At 35.3% G+C, this 24,679-nt stretch overlaps 2 protein-coding genes across 12 annotated transcripts in view; one reads left to right on the plus strand and one right to left on the minus strand.

The window, feature by feature from the left end:
• The window catches only part of LOC121872983, a 36,498-nt gene extending 29,578 nt beyond the window's left edge, over window positions 1–6,920 (plus strand). For all 4 annotated transcript variants that reach the window (XM_042376165.1, XM_042376167.1, XM_042376166.1 and 1 more), the window contains 2 exons: window positions 634–880; window positions 5,005–6,920. In XM_042376165.1, coding sequence (XP_042232099.1) covers window positions 634–880; window positions 5,005–5,991 — 1,234 coding nt within the window. In that variant the 3' untranslated portion in view covers window positions 5,992–6,920. The remainder of the gene's footprint in view (window positions 1–633; window positions 881–5,004) is intronic.
• A 4,622-nt stretch (window positions 6,921–11,542) lies between these two features.
• LOC121872984 (farnesyl pyrophosphate synthase-like) overlaps window positions 11,543–24,679 on the minus strand; it is a 55,199-nt gene continuing 42,062 nt past the window's right edge. For 3 of the 8 annotated variants that reach the window (XM_042376173.1, XM_042376174.1, XM_042376177.1), the window contains 3 exons: window positions 17,162–17,233; window positions 14,515–14,712; window positions 11,545–12,172 (listed from right to left, as the gene is read on the minus strand). In XM_042376173.1, the coding sequence (XP_042232107.1) occupies window positions 12,029–12,172; window positions 14,515–14,712; window positions 17,162–17,233 (414 nt within the window). In that variant the 3' untranslated portion in view covers window positions 11,545–12,028. Of the gene's footprint in view, window positions 12,173–14,514; window positions 14,713–17,161; window positions 17,234–24,679 lie in introns of all 8 variants that reach the window. The other 5 variants (XM_042376171.1, XM_042376170.1, XM_042376175.1 and 2 more) reach the window with 3 other exon arrangements.

Raw genomic sequence — 24,679 nt, forward strand, 5'->3', positions numbered from 1 at the left:
ATGATAAACACTGTGTTCAATTTCAAGCCTTAACTGGCTCGGTCAATATAAAACTTAAGAAGTTTAAATGTGCAATACAACCTAGGATGTGGATACCGATTCGTCACAACAGGTTGAGAGAAAAAAGTTTCCGGGATGGCCATAAGGGTTAGCGTAACTGGTTGGTGCTTGGTCGGGCAGATCCTTGTTCACAAAGTCTATTTAACAAAACTGGTCGCTGTTAAGAAGTTGACGATTTAATTTGAAGATATCGTAATGAGTAATGAATGTTTTTGTTTTTTTTAACTAGGTGACAATGATGACGCGTAAAAACTCGGTAATTGTATTAGTACAAGTTTTTTTTATTGGTGCTACTATAGCACGCGGTCTACAAAGATAACTTGAGTTTACTTGTAGTCTAACCTAACTTAACCTGACCTGACATAACCTAACCAACTTAAATATCTTGTAAACCGCACGCTACAGTAGCACCAAAACTCCCTGTAACATAAATTACGTGTTTATCATCATGGATAAGAGCTAATTAGCATTATTACTACCTCACCAAATTACGTACGGTTGTTTTTATTGTAACATATTAGAAAAGTAAATATTTACCTAACAAGAGATTTCTTACTCATTTGCATTGTACAGGTTTCAGCCATATGACCTAGACAAAGAACATCGGTTGACACTAAGTGTGAGCGCCAACCAGCTGGTGGGGTTCACCCTGGAGCTGGTGCTGGCGCTCTGGTCCGCAAAAATTGGGTGGCGCGGTGTTCACGCCCCAGAGTTCAGTGCTGCTAATCGAGACTCCCACTCTGACGACTTACGCAGCGTGGCCTCCTTGCCTCGTCATGGCCAGCAGGTGCCCCTTGCTGCCCTCTACCAACTGCTTCAGGTGAGTCATAGACTCATGGTCATGATTTTACAGGTGAGTGGTGCTATATTTTTTTCATAAGAGTAATGTGTTTTTATGTGGTAATTATAGTGTTTCGCATCTTCAAGTGAGTGATTGTACGTATAGTTCGGTGCTACTATAGTATGCGGTCTATCGAGCTGTACTTGGTCTATTAACCTAACTTAATCTATCTTAACCTAACCTAACTTAGGTTAGGTTAAGATACTCCAGTGTAAATATCCCGGTAGACACAACTCCAGTTTGGTAGACCACATACTCGAGTAACTCGTTTGGTAGACGCATACAGTTCTCTCATCGATGGTGACTGTTGTCTTTATTGTTTCACATAATAAGTTCAGCTGCAAATTTATAGTTTTGTTTAATTTTTTTTTTTTTTTTTTTTTTTTTTTACGCCGATAGCCCCGGTATGTTGCACATTTACTTATACCTATTAATGCAGGACCAGAATACACCACTACTTCTACCTGTAGCTCTTAACTATTTCTTAAGATAATGATGGTAATAGTCTAGAAATTTACAAGAAAACTTGGTTCTTACCTCTCGAATATCAAAAAATAAGTTGGAAGAACTGCAACTCTCCTACTTCTGTTTTTCCATTTTTTTCCCGTCTTGAACACTTACGTTCAACGTGCAGCACACCTCTGCACTGCCGTTCTTCCCAGCTGTTTACGCGAGCTCTTAAGACGAAAGTTTCATAATAGACATTAAGGCTTTCGTTCCATACACGTGTAAAACCGACAGCAGCTTTTGAGCATTTTTGTATAATATATTATAATTTCTTTAAATTAATAATATACTAACAAATAACAACGATTTGCAGCATTTTCCTATTATTAGTTTATCAATCTTTGTCGGGAACAGTGTTTCATACCTTAAAAGGAACCCAACAGCAATCAATAAATTAATGTAAATAAACAACGAATTGTTTATTTGTCCTGTCAAGGATCCTACTTAAGCTAGGATTCCATTCACGCATTAGCGAATGCGTTAGCGCCAAAAATAGATCACATTGAAATGTACACGGTTAGCGTTAAGATAGGATTCCATTCACGTGTTTGCAGTCCGTTTGTGTTTTCAATCGCTACAGGGAGCGATTTGCATTGAATAAGGTGCTCCCCGACTTACGACGGGGTTAGGGACCCAAATCCAGGTCGTAAGTCCGAATGGTCGTAAGTCCGACAGATAAAAAAAAAAAAATTCAATTTTTTTTCTAAATAAAAAATCTACAATGAAATACAGTACTTGTACAGTAAAAATAATAAATACTGAGGAATGGATACAGTACAGTAAAAGTAATAAATAATGAGGAATGCATACGGTGTGACTGAGCACTTACCTTTAATGTAGTCCGCTGAATGCACATGGGGCCCCCATAATTTTCTAATTATACATGGAGACTACATTAATTGGAAACGTTTCGGTATAGAAAATGCAAGCGTCATTTGGGAAAAAAAAAGACACAACTGCGGCGGTCGTAAGTCCCGACGGATGGATGGATGGATATATATATATATATATATATATATATATATATATATATATATATATATATATATATATATATATATATATATATATATATATATATATATATATATATACCCAGCTTTACGCGGTTTCACTTTCCGCGATTTCTCATTTACACGGTACCTCGCCAGAACCGGACTTTCACTTTCTGATGGTGCATCTACTCATATACGCGGGTGAAGTATAATTTTTTATTTAGCTCATAAAATTCATACAAATTACCCGGCCAGATTATAATTTACATTGCTGGAATTCTTACAATATGATGGTCATTTTGAATATAAACATCATGGATTTTGCATTAGACATACAAATTTTAGATCTAATGTAATAATTTGGTTTACACAAAGCAAATATTTTATCGTTTGTGCAAAATATATGAAGTTTGCATTCAAAATATTCCCTGACCTGCAAGGAATCCAGAAATGTCAATTATATTATCCTAACTTTAGTCCGAGTTATTATTTATTACTAAAAATGTAAAGATACTGTTTTCTCCCAAACATTTCTCTGGTAGGGAGGGAAGGTGGGGGGTGGGGTTGGGACGGGACCAACCGACCCAGCTGGCGAGTGTGAGGAGGGAGAGGAGGCAAGGTGGGGTACTTTGATTGACAGATAGTCATGAAGATTATTTATTTTTTTTATTAACTGAAGATATTTGTTTTAGCTCATAAAATTCATACAAATTACTCGGCCAGAATATAATTTACATTGCTGGAATTCTTACAATATGATGATCATTTTGAATATAAACATCATAGATTTTGCATTAGACATACAAGTTTTAGATCAAATGTAATAATTTGGTTTACACAAAGCAAATATTTTATCTTTTGTGCAAAATATATGAAGTTTACATTCAAAATATTCCCTGACCTGCAAGGAATCCAGAAATGTCAATTATATTATCCTAACTTTAGTCTGAGGTATTATTTATTACTAAACATTAAAATCTAGTGTTTTCACCCAAACATTTCTCATAGAGGTAGGAGCCAGTGAGCTGGGAAGAGGGGGGTTGAGTCCATTATTTGAATGGACATTAACCTGGGGACTGTATTTCTCTTAAATATTAATTGTTGAGCATACCATCATAAAATTAAGATGTTATTTTTACTACAACATAGGTATTGTGTCGGAAAGGAGTGGAGTTTGGGGGTCCAGCCGTCTCTATTGGAATTAATCCCATATGTTCTGTTATTCACTTTCCGCGGTTTTCACTTTCCGAGTGCCCGTGGGTTCAATTGACGTGTAAATCGAGTACTATGTGTGTGTGTATATATATATATATATATACACAATTACTACGAATATTCCTATAATGAACGGTTTTACCTATAAAATTGAGAATGCTATAACGAACGAAACTCCTACAACGAACATTATTAAAAAAATTTTTTTTTTTCTTTTTTACTAATTTATTGTTTTTTTATTACAAGTATTAATGATATTCTTTATTTCAGGGGTTTAGATGCATATTTATGCACTTTTTTACAATTTTTACAATTTTATATTATATTTTTCAGTGTTAAGTGGTTGTATTTGGGGGCCTGGAACGGATTAATCCTATAACGAACGAATGCTATAACGAACAAGGTTCTAGAACCAATTAGATTCGTTATAGCATACCCCACTGTATATATATATATATATATATATATATATATATATATATATATATATATATATATATATATATATATATATATATATATATATATATATATATATATATATATATATATATATATATATAAAATGGATGCTTCCTAGAAAACGCGAACTTACTCGAGTACATACAGTACATTGCAACTGTGGCTGTAGACGTTTTGTGGGTAAGCGGTGCTTTCTTATCAATTTATGAATTATCACGAGAGATACTGTACATGAACTATGGTTACGGCCGGGAAGAGAGTAACTATTGACAACTAAAACCAAGATCTATATTACCATGAAATTACGTACGCACAACTGCTGAAAGATAGGTTAAAGAAATATAAGTAAACTACCCAGATCCATAAGAATCAACAATAAAATTGGAATCGCAATGGCCACAGGTATTTTTCATTTGTTGAATATTCAGTAGACTTTGTTTACATTCAGTGAGCCTAGAATGTTGATTGTTCCCAAGTACCAGATACTAATACATGCGAATTTTATCGTTCCTAATATGAACCAAACTAAGACGGACAAACAGCGGAAGTAAGGATCCGTGACCGGACAAATATACACTAACATAAGATAAGCCTGCCAATCAAACCATCCAAACATACCTGTCCTTGTATAAGAGGTGAATTATTTTAAGTTAGATTAAGTAGGTCGGTTAGGGTTTTATATTGTTATTAACAGTTCATATGTAAAGTTCACTAGTAAGCATCCAATATACTCTTACCAAAAAATTGAGAAAACAAAAGTAGGATGTTGCAATTCCTCCTGTCCCATTTTGATATTCGAGGGGTGAGAAATTTTCTTCAATGTAATTTTTTTCCTGAAGTTGCTCCTTATCATGAACCAGTTATCTAGACCTAGAGAATTCTAGACTGTTAGTTTACTCACCACTATTTATTTATTCGTTTCAGACTCACCCAGAACTGCTCGGAAACAAATCACTCGGTGGTGGTCTTGGAACACCGTGGTCAACTGGGCTAGATGAGCGCCCATCCCACCTTTCTATGGATTACCAGGAGCGAGTCACACGTTTTCTCTCTCATGCAATCGAGGACCAGAACGTGTCCTTCAGCAGGTCGCCCTCAACACTTCGTAGGGAGACTAGGGATGCTTCCTCTCCAACAGCTTCTTCCTCCATCACTGGAAGTGGAGGCAGAGGCAGCCCAGCTGAAACTGTTGTCATGCTTTCCGATCCACCCTTTGGGAGTTCTGAACAAAAGCAAGATATTATATGCATACAAGAAAATCCTGAAACTGAAAGGAAGCAGAGATCTAACAAGCTTCACAGGAATAATGCTGAGCACAAAGTTAAGGCACCAGCACCAAAGGTTAATTCTAAAATAAAAGAAAATGACAATTCAATTGCAAGTAAAAAACCTCTGCAAACAGAGGTTGCTAAGGTTGTCAACACCACTGATGGGGAAAGAAAAGTCAATGCAGAAAATGACAAAAAATCTGATATAACCCCAAAGAAGGAGAACGAAGACCAAAAGAAAGTGCCGGTAACAGAAGTTAAAGAAGAGGACATTGCTGCTGATGCGAACAAAATCAGTGACCATGATCAGGTAAATAACACAGCCACTGATCAATGTAAGAAAATAGAAAATCACAAGGTAAAGGAGGAAGACAGAGTAATTAGATTAAGGGAACAATTGGAAGAAAAAAATTTTAATTTAGAATGCATACCTTTAAAACAAGAAACTGATAACAAACTCACCAAAGTTGTTGATATGACCAAGGAAAATTGTGTTAAGACAGTGAAAACAAAACTCGATCAATCTGGTAAAAAGTTGGTTGACATAAAACGTGAATCTGATGATGATGGCCAGAACCGGCTGGACCTTGTTGCGTGTATTCAGCCTCCGTGCGAATTCCAGGATACAACGGTTGCAAAATAATATAATCATTGAAAGTAAATACACCATGTACATATGGCTCAATGAGTTCCTTTACCCCTTGTGGTGACTTCAGTTCACATGTGGCACCGTTACAATACTAGAGTAAACTTATGAATGAATGTGTAGTAGTTGTATAAGGATGAAGATACAGTAATTGGTGGCAAAGGTTCCTAGATGAATTTTCGCTTGCCAATTATGACAGTGCTTCCCTTTTCCTGTGTGGTTATATATATATATATATATATATATATATATATATATATATATATATATATATATATATATATATATTATAAGAAAAAATACCTATATGGGTGATATGGCTTTAAAACGTATACGATAAAATTTTTTGTAATTCTTGATTATTATTCACCAGACAGCTTCTTCACACATGTCCTTGGTAAATCAGACAATGTACAGGGTATCAAAACCCTCAGGAATCATATGTGGGGGTTCATTCAAGCATGATATGTACTGTATTACAAAAATGCAAAGCAATGCAACAGTGAAAGGAATAATGTATTATGGAAATATGGATACGTATAAGGATATATGGGGGAGGCTTAGCATAGGCATGTGTTCAATTGGGTCTTCATCCCATATTGCTAGCCCCCCTGCCCCCACCCCACCCACCCATTTAACTTCATTAAATGGCTTATCTATTGGGGATCTCATAGCTGATAGGTTTCCTTGGAATAAAATCACCTGCTCCCCCAGATGTGAAGTGTTTGTGTTTAATTTTTACTGTACTGTGAATGTTTATGATTTTCCTATCCGTGTAAAACTGGTGATTGTTATAAATAACAAACAGGTCTACATAAATCGTGTCATGTTATTTGTAACCCACTATATAAGCATCTTATGTGCCTATTTTTTTTTTTTCGTTATACATTGTACGATATATGAAATACAGATAAACCTTAAAGGAATTAGTATCTCTTTAGGGAGCAGAGGCCCTTCCTGAGCTAAATAAAATCGTCTGGTGCTAGTAATAATAATGTCGCCTGGCATTCATCAAAATAAAATATCAAAAACGCACTTGCCAACAAATGGGTTTGAACCATTTAGCGGGCAAGTAGACTTTTGATAGCTTACTAATTAGCTACAACATAATGTCCAACATAACGACCGAGTTATTATCAAGATCGGAGGTGGAATCTGGGCCCACTTATTCCCAGGTTCCCGGGCCATAAGTAGCTCTAGTATGAACCCTCAAGAGGAAAAGTTATGTCTAAGGGGAAGAAATATTGGCATGGGACAGCCATCTTTCTTATCGCTGGCAAAGCCCATAGTCCGACTTTGGTGCCACTGCAAGAGATGGGAAGTAGTATCAGGGAATCTTCGAGATCAACTAAGTGTGGTGGGCCCAGAAAGACCATCCCAGCTGATGACAGACGAATCCTGGAGGCACTTAGACGCTCCCCAATTACAAATGCAGGTTACTTGAGACATATTGTAACTAGGCGTTTCACCCATAACATTTTGAAACAGGCGGTAAAAGTTCGCCATAGGAATCCGCCTCCTCCTGTCCAGTAGGCGGAGCTGGTGCCGCCTCCCGGGTGAGGGTTAGAGCGGGTGGAGGGTGCACTGCTGCCCCCTGGCCCTGTGTCGGCACACTTGTTTCCACTACCCTCCCCCCAAGTATAACCCATGTACACCTGTCCCTGTTCTTCCTTGACTCCTCCCTCTTCTGCTTCAAGTCCTGCAGGAGCTTCTTGTGCTGTTCCCTCTGCATTACCGTGCAGTCTGGATGAATGAATACATCCCGAAATGCCTCGCTCCTTGCTAAGTTTTTTGCCTGCCGAATAACCTGCCATTTCTCCTCCTCACTCACTTTTTCTCTCTGAACTAAAATTTAATGTGCCTAACTATTTAAGTACATCCAGAATAATACACAAGCACCAAGAAATGACCTCGAAAACCCATAAGTGGCGAGTAATTAGCATTGCAAAAGTAATTAAAATATTCTAAAAATCATTTGCACATTTTCTAAAAGCCATTTGAGCAAGTTATAATCAAGATATCAAATTTTGGTTAACAGATCCTTAAGCAGCACATTCAGGAGTGCCTATACTGAAATTTTGAACAAAATCCATTTTTTGGACGAAATGACAAAAATTGTAAGTCTAAAGCCTTAAAGGATTTTTGGCCAAAAATACTTTTTCTCTCTGAACTAAAATTTAATGTGCCTAACTATATAAGTACATCCAGAATAATACACAAGCACCAAGAAATGACCTCGAAAACCCATAAGTGGCGAGTAATTAGCATTGCAAAAGTAATTAAAATATTCTAAAAATCATTTGAACATTTTCTAAAAGCCATTTGAACAAGTTATAATCAAGATATCAAATTTTGGTTAACAGATCCTTAAGCAGCACATTCAGGAGTACCTATACTGAAATTTTGAACAAAATCCATTTTTGGCCGAAAATGACAAAAATTGTAAGTCTAAAGCCTTAAGAGATTTTTGGCCACAAATACTTTTTCTCTCTGACCTAAAATTTAATGTGCCTAACTATTTAAGTACATCCAGAATAATACACAAGCACCAAGAAATGACCTCGAAAACCCATAAGTGGCGAGTAATTAGCATTGCAAAATTAATTAAAATATTCTAAAAATCATTTGAACATTTTCTAAAAACCATTTGAACAAGTTATAATCAAGATATCAAATTTTGGTTAACAGATCCTTAAGCAGCACATTCAGGAGTACCTATACTGAAATTTTGAACAAAATCCATTTTTTGGCCGAAATGACAAAAATTGTAAGTCTAAAGCCTTAAAGGATTTTTGGCCAAAAATACTTTTTCTCTCTGAACTAAAATTTAATGTGCCTAACTATTTAAGTACATCCAGTATAATACACAAGCACCAAGAAATGACCTCGAAAACCCATGAGTGGCGAGTAATTAGCAGTGCAAAAGTAATTAAAATATTCTAAAAATCATTTGCACATTTTCTAAAAGCCATTTGAACAAGTTATAATCAAGATATCTAATTTTGGTTAACAGATCCTTAAGCAGCACATTCAGGAGTACCTATACTGAAATTTTGAACAAAATCCATTTTTTGGCCGAAATGACAAAAATTGTAAGTCTAAAGCCTTAAAGGATTTTTGGCCAAAAATACTTTTTCTCTCTGAACTAAAATTTAATGTGCCTAACTATTTAGGTACAGGTACATGTAAATCCTGTAGTAACAACACACTAAATAAAAGTCAATAATCTACATGGCTACAAAAAGACAAATAAATGGGTGTCATTTTGGATTACAGGTATCTTAAGATTCTTAAAGCAATTTATATAGTAGAGTTCATCATGAATACAGAATATTAATTAAGACTACAGTATATTAATTTTTTACTTATAAAAAGTAAGTATAGGGGTATTTGGGAAGATTTTCCTGTCATATATAGAACTAATACATTAAAAAACCCATTATTCGAAATAATAGAGCCTCCAGCCCTTATGAATTATAAGATTTTACAAAATATGAGGGACACCTCCCGAGGGGAATAAAAAGAAACAACAGAACTTTTACGTTATCTCCCCCAATCAAAATTCACATGTTTATCAGTACAGTACCAGATTTAGGTGCTTGGTCCAGGGCTATCAGATATAATGGCTCAAACACTGGGCAATGATGGGAAAAAAGTGCGAAAAAGCTTGCGCGGTAGACCGTCAATGTACACTTCAAGACTGACCAATGTCGACTGACCAATGTCAACTGACCATGACTGACACATGTGACATATATAGTACGTGTTTACACTGAGGCGAGCGACTAGCAGTTGCAGTCCATGGCAACATGTGCATCATATATATTCGAAAATGTTTTTGATAATCCAAAATTTTACCAAATATTACAAAAAATTTAATAAATACAGTATATCGTAATACAGTATTTCAATATGTCTCATATTTCAAAATTTTACAAAATGTGAAATTTGTAATTTATATTTTGTAACAGCCAAACATTACAAATTATGTATGATTTCGAATTTGGGGGATATAAATTGTTTTAGTTTTTTTTACTCTATTGCCAACAAATATACAATATTGAAGAAAAACAATTGAGGAAAAAATTCACATTAATATGAAATGAAAACAAAGCAAAATTTCACAACCTTTATTGCGCATACATGCAAAATATCTGTAGTGTAGTGTACAGCTAAGCCAATAAGTATCGAAACCCCAGGGTCCAATGAAATACAGTAGAAGAAAAGCAATAACCTCAGATGCATTCATGAACCAGTTGGTTTAATCTTCGTCCGATGCTTGATATTCATTAGGACAAATAAGATCTCGATACTTTTTGGATTGCCTGTAGCCTTACAATTGTTTTCGTAAATGTAAACAATAATACAGTATCTCTCATAAGCATGTCCCTGGACAAGGCAATTAATACACAATGAGTAAATAACTAACTTAATTATATAATCTTAACATTAAATCATAGTTATGTAACACTTCATTTCACTCCAGGAATACATAGGAAAACAATACAGTACAGTATAAGTAAACTATACAGTAGAACATCGACATAACTCGAGATAGGTTCCAAGAGAGGTCGCTTTAAACCAAATTCGGACTAAATTGAAGTGTTTCAATGGAATAATTTAGTTTGGTACTTGAGAGAAACACAAATTACTAAAAAGACTGAGAGTCTACCCAGATGCACCTCAGCCCATCTCTTAGAATAAACAAAACATTGTTTTTTGTAGAATTATGTTAAAACAAACACTCATAAATCAACACAGCTAAAATAAAGGGAAGCAAAATGGTCTGTTTACTGGCTGGGAAGGTGGGGAGGTGATATGTTTGACAGTTGATGCCAAGGTCTAGTGCTTGTTTATTTATCTGTCCTTAAGAGTGACTAAGTTTTTCTCTTATAAAATGTCACTGAACTGACATGGGAGAATATAATTAACATTGCTGGAATTCTTATAAGATGGTGATTAATTTGAATATAAACATGCAATAGCTCGCACTAGACATACAAATTTAAGTTCTAATTTAAGAATTTTATTACAAAGAGCAAAAAAATTTATCTCTTGTGCAAAATATATGACTTTTATATTCAAATTATTCACTGTCTTGCAAGAATTCCAGCAACACAAATTATTTTCTCCTAACTTTAGTCTGACATTACATAAGATAATAACTTTAAGCCTAAAACACCAAACCCTGGCTGGGAAGATGGGGGGGGAGGGGAGGGAAGTGACAGTGACATGTTTGACAGTTGGCACCGAAGGTCTAGTGAAGTATTTATTTGTTTATTTATGTCCTTTAGCTTGAGTTTATGTTTTTTGCTTATAAAATGTCACAGAAGTGATAGGGGAGAATATAATTTACATTGCCGGAATTCTTATAAGATAGTGATTAATTTTAATATAAAGATGCTACGTATAGTTTGCACTAGACAAAAATTTTAGTTCTCATAGTACATTATTTTGAGTACATGTACAGTACAGCTTTGCCCTTAGAACAGTGTAGCGTGTCCAGAGAAACATTAGGCGCTAAATTTTAAATATGATGCGCCAGATTGACTTGCGCAAAATAGGAAAGATTCGCTTTAAATTAAAACATTGTCTCCAATTGTGGGTGTCGCTTTAAATCGATAATTTTAAATTGAATCGCTTTAAATCGACATTCTACTGTACTAGCATACAATAAGAGAAGTGTAAATACAGTATCATGGTCGATATGCCTTCAATAGCCAATACAGGTACTTATGTCTGGTTTGGAAAGCCACATATATTTCAATAGAGAAAATTGAGGTCAACATCCATATCAAATGGGTATATGAGAAACTTTAAAGCATCAGAGATAAATTATATTATTTTGATTAATTAATATATATGCTAGCTGTATAAATAAATAATTACTACCAAATGCTATACTATTACACTGAAATCTGTGACAAATTCCTCTCCGTTTATAGCAGCACCTTGGTGGCTCAACTGCTGAGGGTGCTGGAAAATTTGTTTATCAAGAGAAATTATCTGGACTGAAGTACTTCATCGTTTCATTCTAACTTGATCTTTTGTGAATCTTGTCAAGAAATTTGAAGAAGACGTTGTGGTTTAAACCTCGGGAAATTTGTTGGATATGGATACGTATCATGGAGGATGTAGAGTCTTCATATGCCCGGTAAGTTGCTGGCAGACCTAATTCCTGATTAAGATGTTTTCATTAGCAAGGTTTCTTCTTAATAGTATAACAAAGCACATGATAAAAGTTGTCCCAGGTGTAATATACAAATTATGAAACATAGAAAAATAAAATCACAATGCTAAAAACTAAATAAGCATAGTACAGAGTTAAAAAAACAAATAAAGTGCTCTTAAATATATACAGTAAAGGTAAACCTTGATTTACGATGTCAAGATTTACAATATTTCGCTTTAACGATGGTGATGTTTCAAGATCACTTAATTATTTATATTATAAAAAATTGCATTAATAATGGCTAGCATAAGGCCAAACTCACTGACATGTGGTATATGGAACACATCTCTTGTATGCCCGTGATCGTGTAACTCAACGATTATCATTCAGTATCGTTGTTCTTATTTATCATTGGTGGATTTTTTCCATTATACTGCAGTGAGGACATCACTAACATTCAGATTGTACTTTGTTTTGGTGACTGTGAAGTGATTTTTTGCTATGGTTTTTGTGAACACAACGTGAGCAGCGTCAGCCGCTATCAATGTTATTACGTTGTCAACAGTGTTTTTTCTTACAGTGAGAGGACATCACTAGCGTTCAGATTGTACTCTGTTTTTGTGACTGTGAAGCATTTTTACTCTGTTTTTGTGAGAGAAATGCTTTCACTCTGTTTTTGTGACCACGAAGTGAGCAGTGTAACTTTGAAAATGCCTTGGAAGCACACTGTTGAGGCTCCTGTGTCTGGAAAGGCTAAGGCGCCCAGGAAAACTGCGTCTCTCAAGGTGAAGCTTGACATTGTGAAGTAGCATGAGAAAGGTGAAGGAGTGTGCTCCATTGCCAGAGCACTTAGCCTGATCTAGTCTACAGTGTCTACCATCAACAAGAAGGCACCGGAAGCAAAGGTCGCGGCGCAAAACGTGATCCAGTCTCTGCTTCTAGATCATTAAAAAAGTGTGAGCCTGTCATGGATAGGATGGGGAGGCTACTCCAAGACTGGATTCATGACAAAACTTGATGCCACTTGCCTCTCTCCAGAGAGATCATGGCACAAGGCCAGCAATATCTGGACAAAGCTGAAGGCAGAAAGCAGTGAGAGCAGTGCCACTGAAGCCCCTTCAAGGCAAGTGCTGGGTAGCTTCAGCAGTTCAAGAGGCATACCAATCTGCACAACCTTCATCTGACTGGTGAGGCGGCCAGTGCTGACGTCGTGAGTGCTAATGCCTTCTCAGCACTCCCAAAGGCTAAAGTTAGGTTAGCAGGTTCTTGACAAGATGGGCCTGTTTTGGAAAAGGACACCTTTGAGGACTTTCCTTATCAGGGAGAAGACTGCACCAGGCTTCAAGGTAGCCTAGGACTGCCTTAAGTTGCTGCTTGGAGGCAATGCTGAGGGCAACCTTAAGTTGACTCCGATGCTGGAGTACCACTTGGAGACCTCTAGAGCTCTTAAGGGGTTTATTGAGGATCACCTCCCAGTCATCTGGCACTCCATCAAGAAGGCCTGGGTCACAACAGTGACCTGTTGTCCAGAGTTATGTGGTTAGCTACCTCTCCAAGCACCTGATCATCCACAATGCGCCTTCGCACCCACCTACGATAAATGAGTGGAAAGACACCACCTCACTCATCATCGCAACCTTCAAAGCCTATTACTTAAGGCAGTTGATGACGCAGCTGTTTGAGGCGATAGATGGAGAAGGAAAGTCGATTATCAAAGAATTCTGGAATAGCTACAACATCAAGCATGCCATACACACCAGCAACAACTTGTAGAAGGAGGTCACACAGAGCTGCATAAACAGCATGTGGAGGAAAGTGAAGCCTGAGTGCGAGCATGACTTTGGCGGCTTCACCAATGTTGTAGCTGTATAGAGCAACATTACCAGCATCTCCAAGGAGGTTGACGAGGGGAATATGGCTGAGGTCTTGAAGAGCCACTCTGAGGAGCTCAGCACAGAAGATCTAGGTTTTAATGATAACCTGACATTATCATTAACACCATCATTCCACCCCTTTCCCACCTACCAAAGCACTTATCCTTAGCCAAGTGAACCAGGCATGCTGTTTGGCTTCACAACTTTTTACATGCCATTATGGACACAAGATCAAGAACACAATCAGCATACAAGAGTATCACTCTTTACTACATGTGTGCAGGGCCTTTATGCAGGTACCAAGTAGCACCTGCCTGTCTAATGATGTAACATACAAAGGCACTTATGACACTGGTTTTCTTTGACAAATAGTACATCCACATACATGAGGGATATATAGTGGAGCATGTAAAATTTACTAATAACATTATTTACAAGGATATTAGCTTTCATGGTCAATCATTATGTACCTACCATGTATAGGTCCTTTACTTTGTCCACACTCTCCTGCTCTGGTCTGCCATAATGTTCCTCCATGAGGCGACGTTGAGAAGGAGACGCCCGTTGTAAAGCCACCACTGATAGCCATGTGCATTTCCCTTCACCAATGTCTGTTCCTATCTTGCCTGTCACACTTGAATCACCAAAACAATCTAAATAATCATCCTGGACCTGGAAAAATACAAAAACTATCTTAGTTACATTAAGATAACCTAATTCAGAAGGGAGGGTGATGGGATTATGTCAGTGATGATTCATCCACTCACAAAGTGGCATTACTGGTACAGTAGTACCTATATCAATTATCTGGCAAGCTTGGGAATGGAAAAGAAGCAGATTTAAGATTTTCCAAATTTCTGTAATACAGTACAGTAATAGGCCTGGGATAAACATAAAATATTAATCGAAGCTTGAGAAAGATCATGTCTGCATCCATCTTTGTTTAAATCAGCACAGCCAATCAGCCACCCATAAACCACATTGCTTGTCTCTGGACTCTCTCCTTTTTCACATTTGCCTGCAAGTGTGAAGCAAAAATTTAAGTTCACCATATCTGGTAAACAGCCTGGTAAGAGTTTTCACAACTAATAGTCAGACTTGATTATAACATTCATATATAACTTAGAGAATTTAGAAGTGGCTCAAAAGATCATAAAAGCTCAGATGATGCCTGAAAAGTCCAGTGCAAAAGAAAGGACCTTACTGGACACAATAGAATAAAAAATATATACAGTATCAAGGAATTTAAAAATTTCCTCTATAACCGGTAACTGAATCTCATTGTGTATATCGGTGTAAAGCTTATGACACAGGAAATAATGAAAACAATTTATTGAGAGAGATGCTTGGTAAAAATAATAACTGTGTACACTAAATTATTGTAAGAAGGATTTTTTTAGTTTTGAGCATACAGTATTGATGGTAATAGAATGTTTGTTTGCAAATGTCGCAGTGGTATTGCTATTATTGTGGTATTGCTATTATTTTGTGCTATTTTCAAGTGTTTAACTTTCTGATAGTAACTTATACTATAAATATATATTGAGTAAATCTATACTAGCAAGTTTGTGCAAAGGGTATTAACCTCTTTACTACGGGGCACCAATTTTATAGTTTATTAATTGAACACCAGATGATTTTATTCAGCAAAGAGGTAAAGTGATAATAATGATGGAGCAGCTAAATGACAAAGGAAAATCATCACATTAGAGCTGTATTCATAACTGGAAGTCATTCACTGAATTGAAATTCGTGAATAGCGATGATAAAATTGAAGTGTCTGCTTTGAAATCATACAAGAAGTTTATGCATGGAGAGGATGGAGAAAATGCTAGCAATACAGGTAAAAAATCAGGACAAGGGGCACACCTTTAAAATCTGTTTTGATATTGACAAAAGCAAAGCTCATCTACAAATCTTTGAAGGATGAGGAGGGTGAGAAGACAGTATGAGACTTTCGATGTAATTTGGCTTTGCTTACAATATGAAATGGCAAGTTATATGAAGTGTTTAGAGTATGAAATGGCAAGTTATGAAGGGTGGAAGTGCTTCCTCATAAAACTAATGTTAAAGATTATTCAAAACAAACTTCCTAGAAGGCATAAAGATACTCAAGATACAGTGGTCCCTCGGTTAACGAATTACCTTCCATAAGAATCTTCAACTCGATTAACGAACAAAAATTCGGTTAACGAAATTTTTACGAAAATGTTTCGACATGCTTTGGCTTGCTCACCAGCTGGAAGATTAGTCCGCCAATACAGAAATCGGTTCTAGGGCTTACATTCGTTCCCATTTGAGTAAATATCAAGAAGGTTGTACTAATCAATAATTGTCCAAGTTTTATATTAAAATTTTAGGTCATTTTAACACTTATTTAACATAATTGCAGTACAGGTAACTAGTTTTTGGTGCACCCATCAGCCACTTCACTCACCCACCAAGGCCTCAGTTGGTGTCTCTGTTCAGTGGAGGAAACATCTTGTTTGTGGGTCTCTTGAACACAAAGTATTTTTATATTTTTACAGTGCAATTATTGGTCATTCTGAAATTTATCTAACATATTGACAATATATAGTGCAGTGCAGTGTTGAAATAAAGAAAATGATCTTGAATTACACCTAGTGAACTTAAAATTTTATGGGCGAAATGACGGCATCAAGCATGGGGTGCTTTCTCTTTCACCCCCACTTCCTTCTCTTCTTCCTTCTCCTCCACCCCCACTTCTAATTCCCATCATCATCATCATCATCAACCAGGAGCCTTCAACATACACACCTCAAGGTAAGTGTAGTTTACTGCATTTTTTTTTTTACCTTGTATGTAATTTTCGGTGAGCTGGAACCAATTACCCAAAATCCCATTGAAACAATGGTTTCGGTTAACAAAATTTTTGGTTAACGAACGACCTTCTGGAATGAATTGCGTTCGTTAACCGAGGGACCACTGTACTGTATTATTGTATCCCAATATGAAAAAACATAAGTTCTATATAAAATTAAATGAAAAAACCAAGAATTTTAATTCACAACCAAATAAATTACTCAACTAAAAATGGAAGGCTAAAACACACATTACAGTACTTGATAATTCAAAGTCACCATAAGATTTTTTAACTCACTTGGAAGAACTGTCCCATCTCCACGAGAATAGTGCGTGCCTGGCGATGCAGCTCTTTGTCAGTAATACCAGCCTGAGACAAAGGTGATGATTAATAATATCAATACTGTATCAGTTTGACTACTTAAATATACACTGAACTATTTTCGTTTTTATCTTACTTTCAATGGCAGTTTTGAAAGTTTTGTCAAATTATTAATAAAATTACAGTACAATTAAAGAGCTTAAATCATAAAAATAAGATGGTGAAAGACAAATATTATAATTTTTATCACAAAATGAAAATCTAACAATTATAACATATGGACTAATTCCAGAAATCCCATATTATAAACAAGTCAGGAGAATGACTCATGTTTAGTATCGACCAAGTCTAGGGGTTGGAAATTTGACTTACCTTTGACACTGATAGTTAGCATCTAATTAAATGATTAGTAATTCTGCCTTCCATTATAACCACTGCCATTCCCCTTAAACATGGAGGACTAATCCTGTTTTTCCACTGTACTGTACTGTATATGTTTAGAAAGAAGGGTATGCCCACCTCACTTTACCTTCCAAAGCAGATCACTAACCTCTCCCCCATCACATCCCTGATTCTAAAAGGTCTAAGAATTTGTAAATCAGAATTTGGGTATCAGATCTACAGACTCAGCAAGAAAATTGGGTTTAAAACAATCCACCATTTCTAGAGAAATGCTCTCCACCAGCCAAACCTTATTAAATAAAATCAACTAGAAATGTGGGAGGAGGAGGTATTACTGAAGTTCCAGACTAGGCAGGCATGTGCCCAACTGAAGAGTTCCCTTAACTGTGCAGCTGGTAGGGTTAGGTACAGAAAAATACTGACCCGCTTTTCTTTTCAGACTGTAAAATTCTACCCTAGAACCTTTTGGAAAACTGATCCACTGGCATCCAAAAAGTTGCCCTGGACAACAGAGGACATCACAGATCAGTCTAATTAGGACTAATAAACAGGACATCAGAGCCAGTCCGGTGCAGGTCAGAGCCTAAAAAAAAAAACCCTGCACTTATATAAATAGATGAACAAGGACATGAAAAGAATAAAACTTGGGAAGGAGATGAATTTAAACATTAGTCACTCATTAACAGTTGGTGTGACAAAGAATTCTACACGTAAGTGTGAGAACGAAAATTCCCTAGAATACCCTGTAGTCAGGTGAGTGGAGGAAACAAGCACAACTGTTCCCAGGAGTTCCAAACTTATGAATGCATCACAACCTCACATGATAAATATAGACCACCTTGAACCCTGGTCAATTCAGTTTTGCCTCTAGAATTGGTGTCTAACATTCTCTCATAGTCAAATAAAAAGGCCTTATGACATTATAAGATTTCCAAAATAGTATGACAAGTATATACATACCAGTAGAAAATCCTGTAGTCTGAACTCTGAACCAAATGGCTGAATCACAAATCATTATGAGTATAAACTTTCCCCCAAAAATAAATTTCTCATACAGTACTGTAACTGAAATAAGAGGAATTTCTGAACATTCCAATCTAATACTAAAGGTCTCTTGAGACTATCAAGCACAATGGAAGTTATTTCAGAATCAGATCACATGAAATGGGCAGACACTTAGTTCAACAGTACTGTAATAGGGAAGAGCTTGGAGATGACTTAGCTCTGTAGTGATGAGTTGGAGACTGAATGCCAATGGTGGATTGGTCCTGGAATTTGACAAGAAAGCAGTCTACAGCTGGCAACAGGTGAATACAGACTAAAATGGCATTAGCTGTATTAGACCTTTTGTCTCCAAAGGGCAGCCTTTGCACCTAATCTCCCTCTTTTGAGACCAGTGAATGCAATGGATGGGAATATGTAATCATCAGATCAGTTCCCAGTTGCCTTGGGGGATAAGGTGTAATGGATAATCCCTCATGTGCAAAAATGAGAGCCACCTGGTGCAGGGTCTCGTGCTAGAAAGGGCGCTTAGAAGTGAGTTGCTAATACAGTAAGGATTAAGAACTAGTGAGTCTTAGCACCACAGTAGCCCAGTGTGTCTTCCCTTCCAGCATTGGCTGTCAATCTACTGGAAATGAAACACTGAACAGCAACCTCAAGTATTTGGTTAATGTCCAAGGGTGACAAAAGAATCTACAAATAGAAAAGTCTAAGACCTCATATCATGAAATTCTATAGGCATAAGAAAGGTCTCCCTCTATTCTAACTATTTCTGAACAACCAGAAACAGCAAAAACAGGTTAGAAAAAATATATAAATTCCTCAAAGTAGCAAAAATTATGTGCAAGTCTGTTACCACATAAAGAGAACTCCAGTCAGCTCTCTAAACAACACCAGCAAAAGGGCTTCCTGCAATACTATTCCATACTTACTAAGGTATCTACATTCAGTATCAAACTGGATTTTTTCACCCCCCCCTCCCCAAAAAAGCAGTCAGGTAACCCCTCTAGTTAATAAAAAAAATAAAAAAAAATAACCCTAGGGATAGGCTGAATCCCTTATACTATGAGATTGGGGGGTTCCAATTAACACAAAGTGGGTAAGGTTTCTATCACTAACTGACTGCCAATTGAACTGGCTACTGGATTTTTAGCACAAGTAAATCAACTCTTGCAACCTTAAGTAGCCTAAAATCAACAGCTTTTTATTAAACTAAAGTACTAATAATGCAGGAGTTGTGTCCCTAGTACTAATATTTATAAAGGTAATGCAGTACAGTACACAGTTCTGAAGCTGTCAGGAAGATGTCTGCTGGAAATTCAATATGGCCAATGGTGAACAATGGAAGAGAAGGTTTTGCTGGTCTACTGCAGTAGCAAGACTTGTCATCTTTCAACCTTTAGCTGCAAATGCTGCCTCTAGTCCTTCTTTACAAAGACAACAGTTGTGACGGAAGATAATCACCAATTAGTGAAGGAGGTAAGTCAGGTTTCTAGCCCACAAACTTGATGGGTAAAATACATATCTCCTTGGACCAACTTGAGTCTATAAATAAACTTATAAGAATCATAACAAATATATTAACATTTGTTTAAAACACCTTTGTAAAATAGAGTAATACAAATCGAAATTTGAAGTCAAATTTAGCTTTGAATTTTGAGTAAGATTAACAAAATCCAGATGGCATAAGTCTATACAAAATCCTGAATTGTTTGTATAAAAGTAAATATGATGGAAGCTCATCTCAAAGATAAACAATACAATACTGTACAGTTACAACCTCAAAAACCTATACAATTAAAGGGAAGAACAAAATATAGGGGTGGTGTAAAATCACATTTTACGGATAAAGGGAAAAGACAAATTACCTGTGAGATTCCCCCACTAGAACATCCTCTGGTAGTGCCTGCTATGCATGCATTTTAGCAACAGGTGCCCTGTCATACTGTATCAATGTAGATTGTTGTATAATTGTTATTCACATCCAGCCAGGCGGTTCCTTCAAATGTCAGCGAGCCACTTATCCTTGAAAAGATCCACAATGAGTGCAGCAGAGTGCTCGCAACACAGTATGGCGCAGGCAAGGAAAATGTGAGGTTTGAAGTACAAAAATCATTTGTGGCTATGGATTTCAAGACAAGGGAACATGACTGCAGGATTCATCTCGGTATACTTTATGGCTCTGTGGTTTTCATAGCAACTATCAAGCTAAGGTTGGAGATTGCTTCATTATTCCTGATTTGACTGGATGAGTAATAGTTATTTTTTGGCAATTTACACTAATTCAAAAGGAAGTGGGCCTGTCTCTACAATGCAGATAACCCAGGAACAAAGTATACTCTGCTAAAGGGTGTTCCATTGCATGGGAATCTCACAGGTCACTTGGCAATTGACCTGTGGGTCATAAAAAACTATTCAGTACCATACTGACTGTTCAAAGAGGTAAATACTTATATTAGGTAAATATCAAATATCATTTACAAATTCAATACAAACAACACTGTAACTACTACTGCACAACATATAACTGCAAACAGTTAATACCAAACCCATAAACAATGACTGCATAACATTGTGTCCAGTATAAATTAAACTCAATCAGCAGGAAAACAGCGTGCACAGAATATGCAAACAAGTAACGAAAAAGTACAAACAGTCCTGTGAACAGAATTAGCTAAATGAACAATACTTGCAACATATTTCTACAATGGAAAGACAGTCTAGTGCAGAATGATATGTTGACAGTGAACAGGTAAAAAAAAAGATATATAGAGGCAGAAGAAATGAAGTGCTTGGTAAGAAAAATAAATATGGACATTCTAAACATGGCTACAAGTAGCAGGATAGATGAAAGGGACAAACAAATATAAATACAGTACGTACAGTACTATAGAACTATAATGTGATGACAAAAATAAATACAGTCTACAAATGAGCCTAAGTAAATAACATTAAGAAGAAGGTACACGGTATGTTTTATCCGAATTAAATAATAAACTGCAAGTGATTCTTTTTGTATTCTAAAATACTGCAATCTAAATAATCAATATTAGTAGAAAATTATTAATTTCCTATCAAGGATAATGTTAAATGTTAATAAACTTGGAACAATGCTTAATGAAAATCAAAATCAGAAAGAGAAAGTTTGTTTAATACAGTACAATACTGTCAAAGAAGTACAACCTCTTCAAAATGACACATTTCCAAGAATGGAGAGAAAAAAGATGAGCTTTTGTGGAGAAAATGAAGGATGCCCTGATCCAGGTAAAGACATAGTGAACATTTGATTCATGAAGGTGCAACTGTAACAATTTTGGAACCAATCAGTGTAAGACCCATAAGTCATGCATAAACATCTCTGGATAATGACACAAGCTTACTTAAACAATTATTAGAAAAAAAAATAATATATATATATATATATATATATATATATATATATATATATATATATATATATATATATATATATATATATATATATATATATATATATATATATATATATTAATAAAAAGCTAAGAGAGCTTTCTGAGAGCAATTATGTGAATCATGTAAACATGGATAATTAATATGACTGTAAAATACAAATGTGTATGCATTATTTCAGAACCTCAGTACAGTACTGTACTGGGAAGTGAGAAATATATTGTAAATTCTTGGGTTTCAGTGCTAAAGCAAGATAAAATCATAATGCGACCTTCACTATAATGGCAGCTTGGAGATTATGGCATCCACAAAAAGTGAGAATGTACAGTACAGTAATCACAAACTAATGCTGTTGCTATATTGTATTCAAATTAATGCAATTTAAAGAGACAAATACTAGGAAAGATACTAAAATTCAAGCTTCTGCTACATAAACAGGCTTATGTGCTTTAGAATCTCCCCAAACTATAAACAAAATTTACTACACATCAAAAGCCAAGTGAACCACACACACAAAATTAACTCAAAATTAGTGAAGGAGGACTTTCTTCATAATTATCATATCATCAATTTGTGTATAAACTGTTATATACATAAACTGTACAGAGTATATATATATATATATATATATATATATATATATATATATATATATATATATATATATATATATATATATATATATATATATATATATATATATATATATATATATATTTGGTATATATATGCATTTATATATATACAGGTTGTAAATTTCTAGTCCGGCATTCTGGTCCTGAACCATTTTAGTTTTTTTGGTCCTATCTGAATTATTATTATTATTACAGGAGTATTAAATTTTTGCCCCTCAGGCCCTAATGTGGGTCAGTGACCTATTCCCCGGTGGGCTAATCCCCTTAAAAGAAAAAAAAAAAGCCGCGGGAAATTAAGGTTTGTTTACATCCGGCAGTTCAGCTGCTATCTCTCTCTCTCTCTCTGCTTTTCTATACAGAGTACAACATTTAACCCTTCAATATATATGAGCAGTAAATAAGTGTTGCTTTCATATTCTTATGTAGAGTAATGATGATATGTTTTCACATGTGCGCACTTACATACGCGCAGTCTCGCTTTTTTTACCATTAATGGTTAGCTACTTATATTGTTCCATTTATTAACATTAAATAACATTACAGGTACTTCAAACAACCATATTAATTTTTTTACATTAATTTTACTACAGCTAAAATCAGGGTCTTATTTTCTTCAGTTTTATATGTAGAACCAATCAGTCACTGGTTTCGTAAGCTTTAACATAAGCAATGCCGGCAGCCGTCTCGTCTCCTCTAATATTCCACGTATTATTAATAAATTGTATTGTTAATTTTGCACACACGTACATTAATTCAATAAAAACAAATTCAGAAACATTAATTAAAATATATATGAACAGTAAATAAGTGTTGCTTTCATATTCTTATGTAAAGTAATGATGATATGTTTTCACGTGTGCGCATGCACACTTACATATGCGATCTCTCTTTTTTCTTTACCATTATCGTTAGCTTCTTCTATTGTTCCATTTATTACATTAAATAACATTACTTAAAACAACCATATTAATTTTACTACAGCTACAACCAAGGTCTTATTTTCTTCAGTTTTACATGTAGAACCAGTCAGTCACTGGTTTTGTAATCAACGAATACAATGCTGTGTCATTTCCTTGTGTGTTTTAATATTCTACGTATTATTAATGAATTGTATTGCTCATTTTGCACACATAAACATTAATTCACAAAAAAGACATTCAGTAACAATAATGAATTCCTTTATATAAAGAGAAAATGAATTTGTTTATACTGATGAAAATGCTGCCTGCATCGCTAAGAGCTGTCAAATCATTAAATTCAAGTTTCCTGTCGTACCTTTTATTTTATTTATTTATTGTGCTCCAATAAAAATACGTTAAGAATTAAAAAAAACTCGCTAAATTTGAGAAGTCATATCGACATTTAACCCTTCAATATGTCTTCAAAGAGACCATGACGCAGAGAAAGTGGTGCTAGTGCTTCCAGGCATAAGCACAAGTCACTATCTATCCAGGAAAAGGGTGAATTTCCATGGTCCTGCAATTTCCATGGTCCGGCACCGGTCAGGTCCCGAGGTTGCCGGACTAGAGAGGTACAACCTGTATATATATATATATATATATATATATATATATATATATATATATATATATATATATATATATATATATATATATATATATATATATATATATATATATATATATATATATATTTTATACATACAGTATTATATTTTTTATATATATATGTTATATATATTCTTTATTTTATATATATTATTTATTATATACCGTATTATATATCATAAGCTCGATGAACAGGCTTTGTGTGAAATTTAACAAAGTCTAGGACTGCTTTTAGTGTCCTAGTGGTCTAGAGGTAAAGTTCCCCGGTCGCACACATAAGATTGTGGGTTCGAGTCCTGGCGGGGTGAGGTTGTTGATTATATGTAGAAGTCCGAGCGCTTTATAGGCTAATGAAATATATATATATATATATATATATATATATATATATATATATATATATATATATATATATATATATATATATATATATATATATATATATATATATATATATA

Source organism: Homarus americanus, unplaced genomic scaffold (assembly GCF_018991925.1).
Source record: "Homarus americanus isolate GMGI-L3 unplaced genomic scaffold, GMGI_Hamer_2.0 scaffold11022, whole genome shotgun sequence".
Lineage (NCBI taxonomy): Eukaryota > Metazoa > Arthropoda > Malacostraca > Decapoda > Nephropidae > Homarus > Homarus americanus.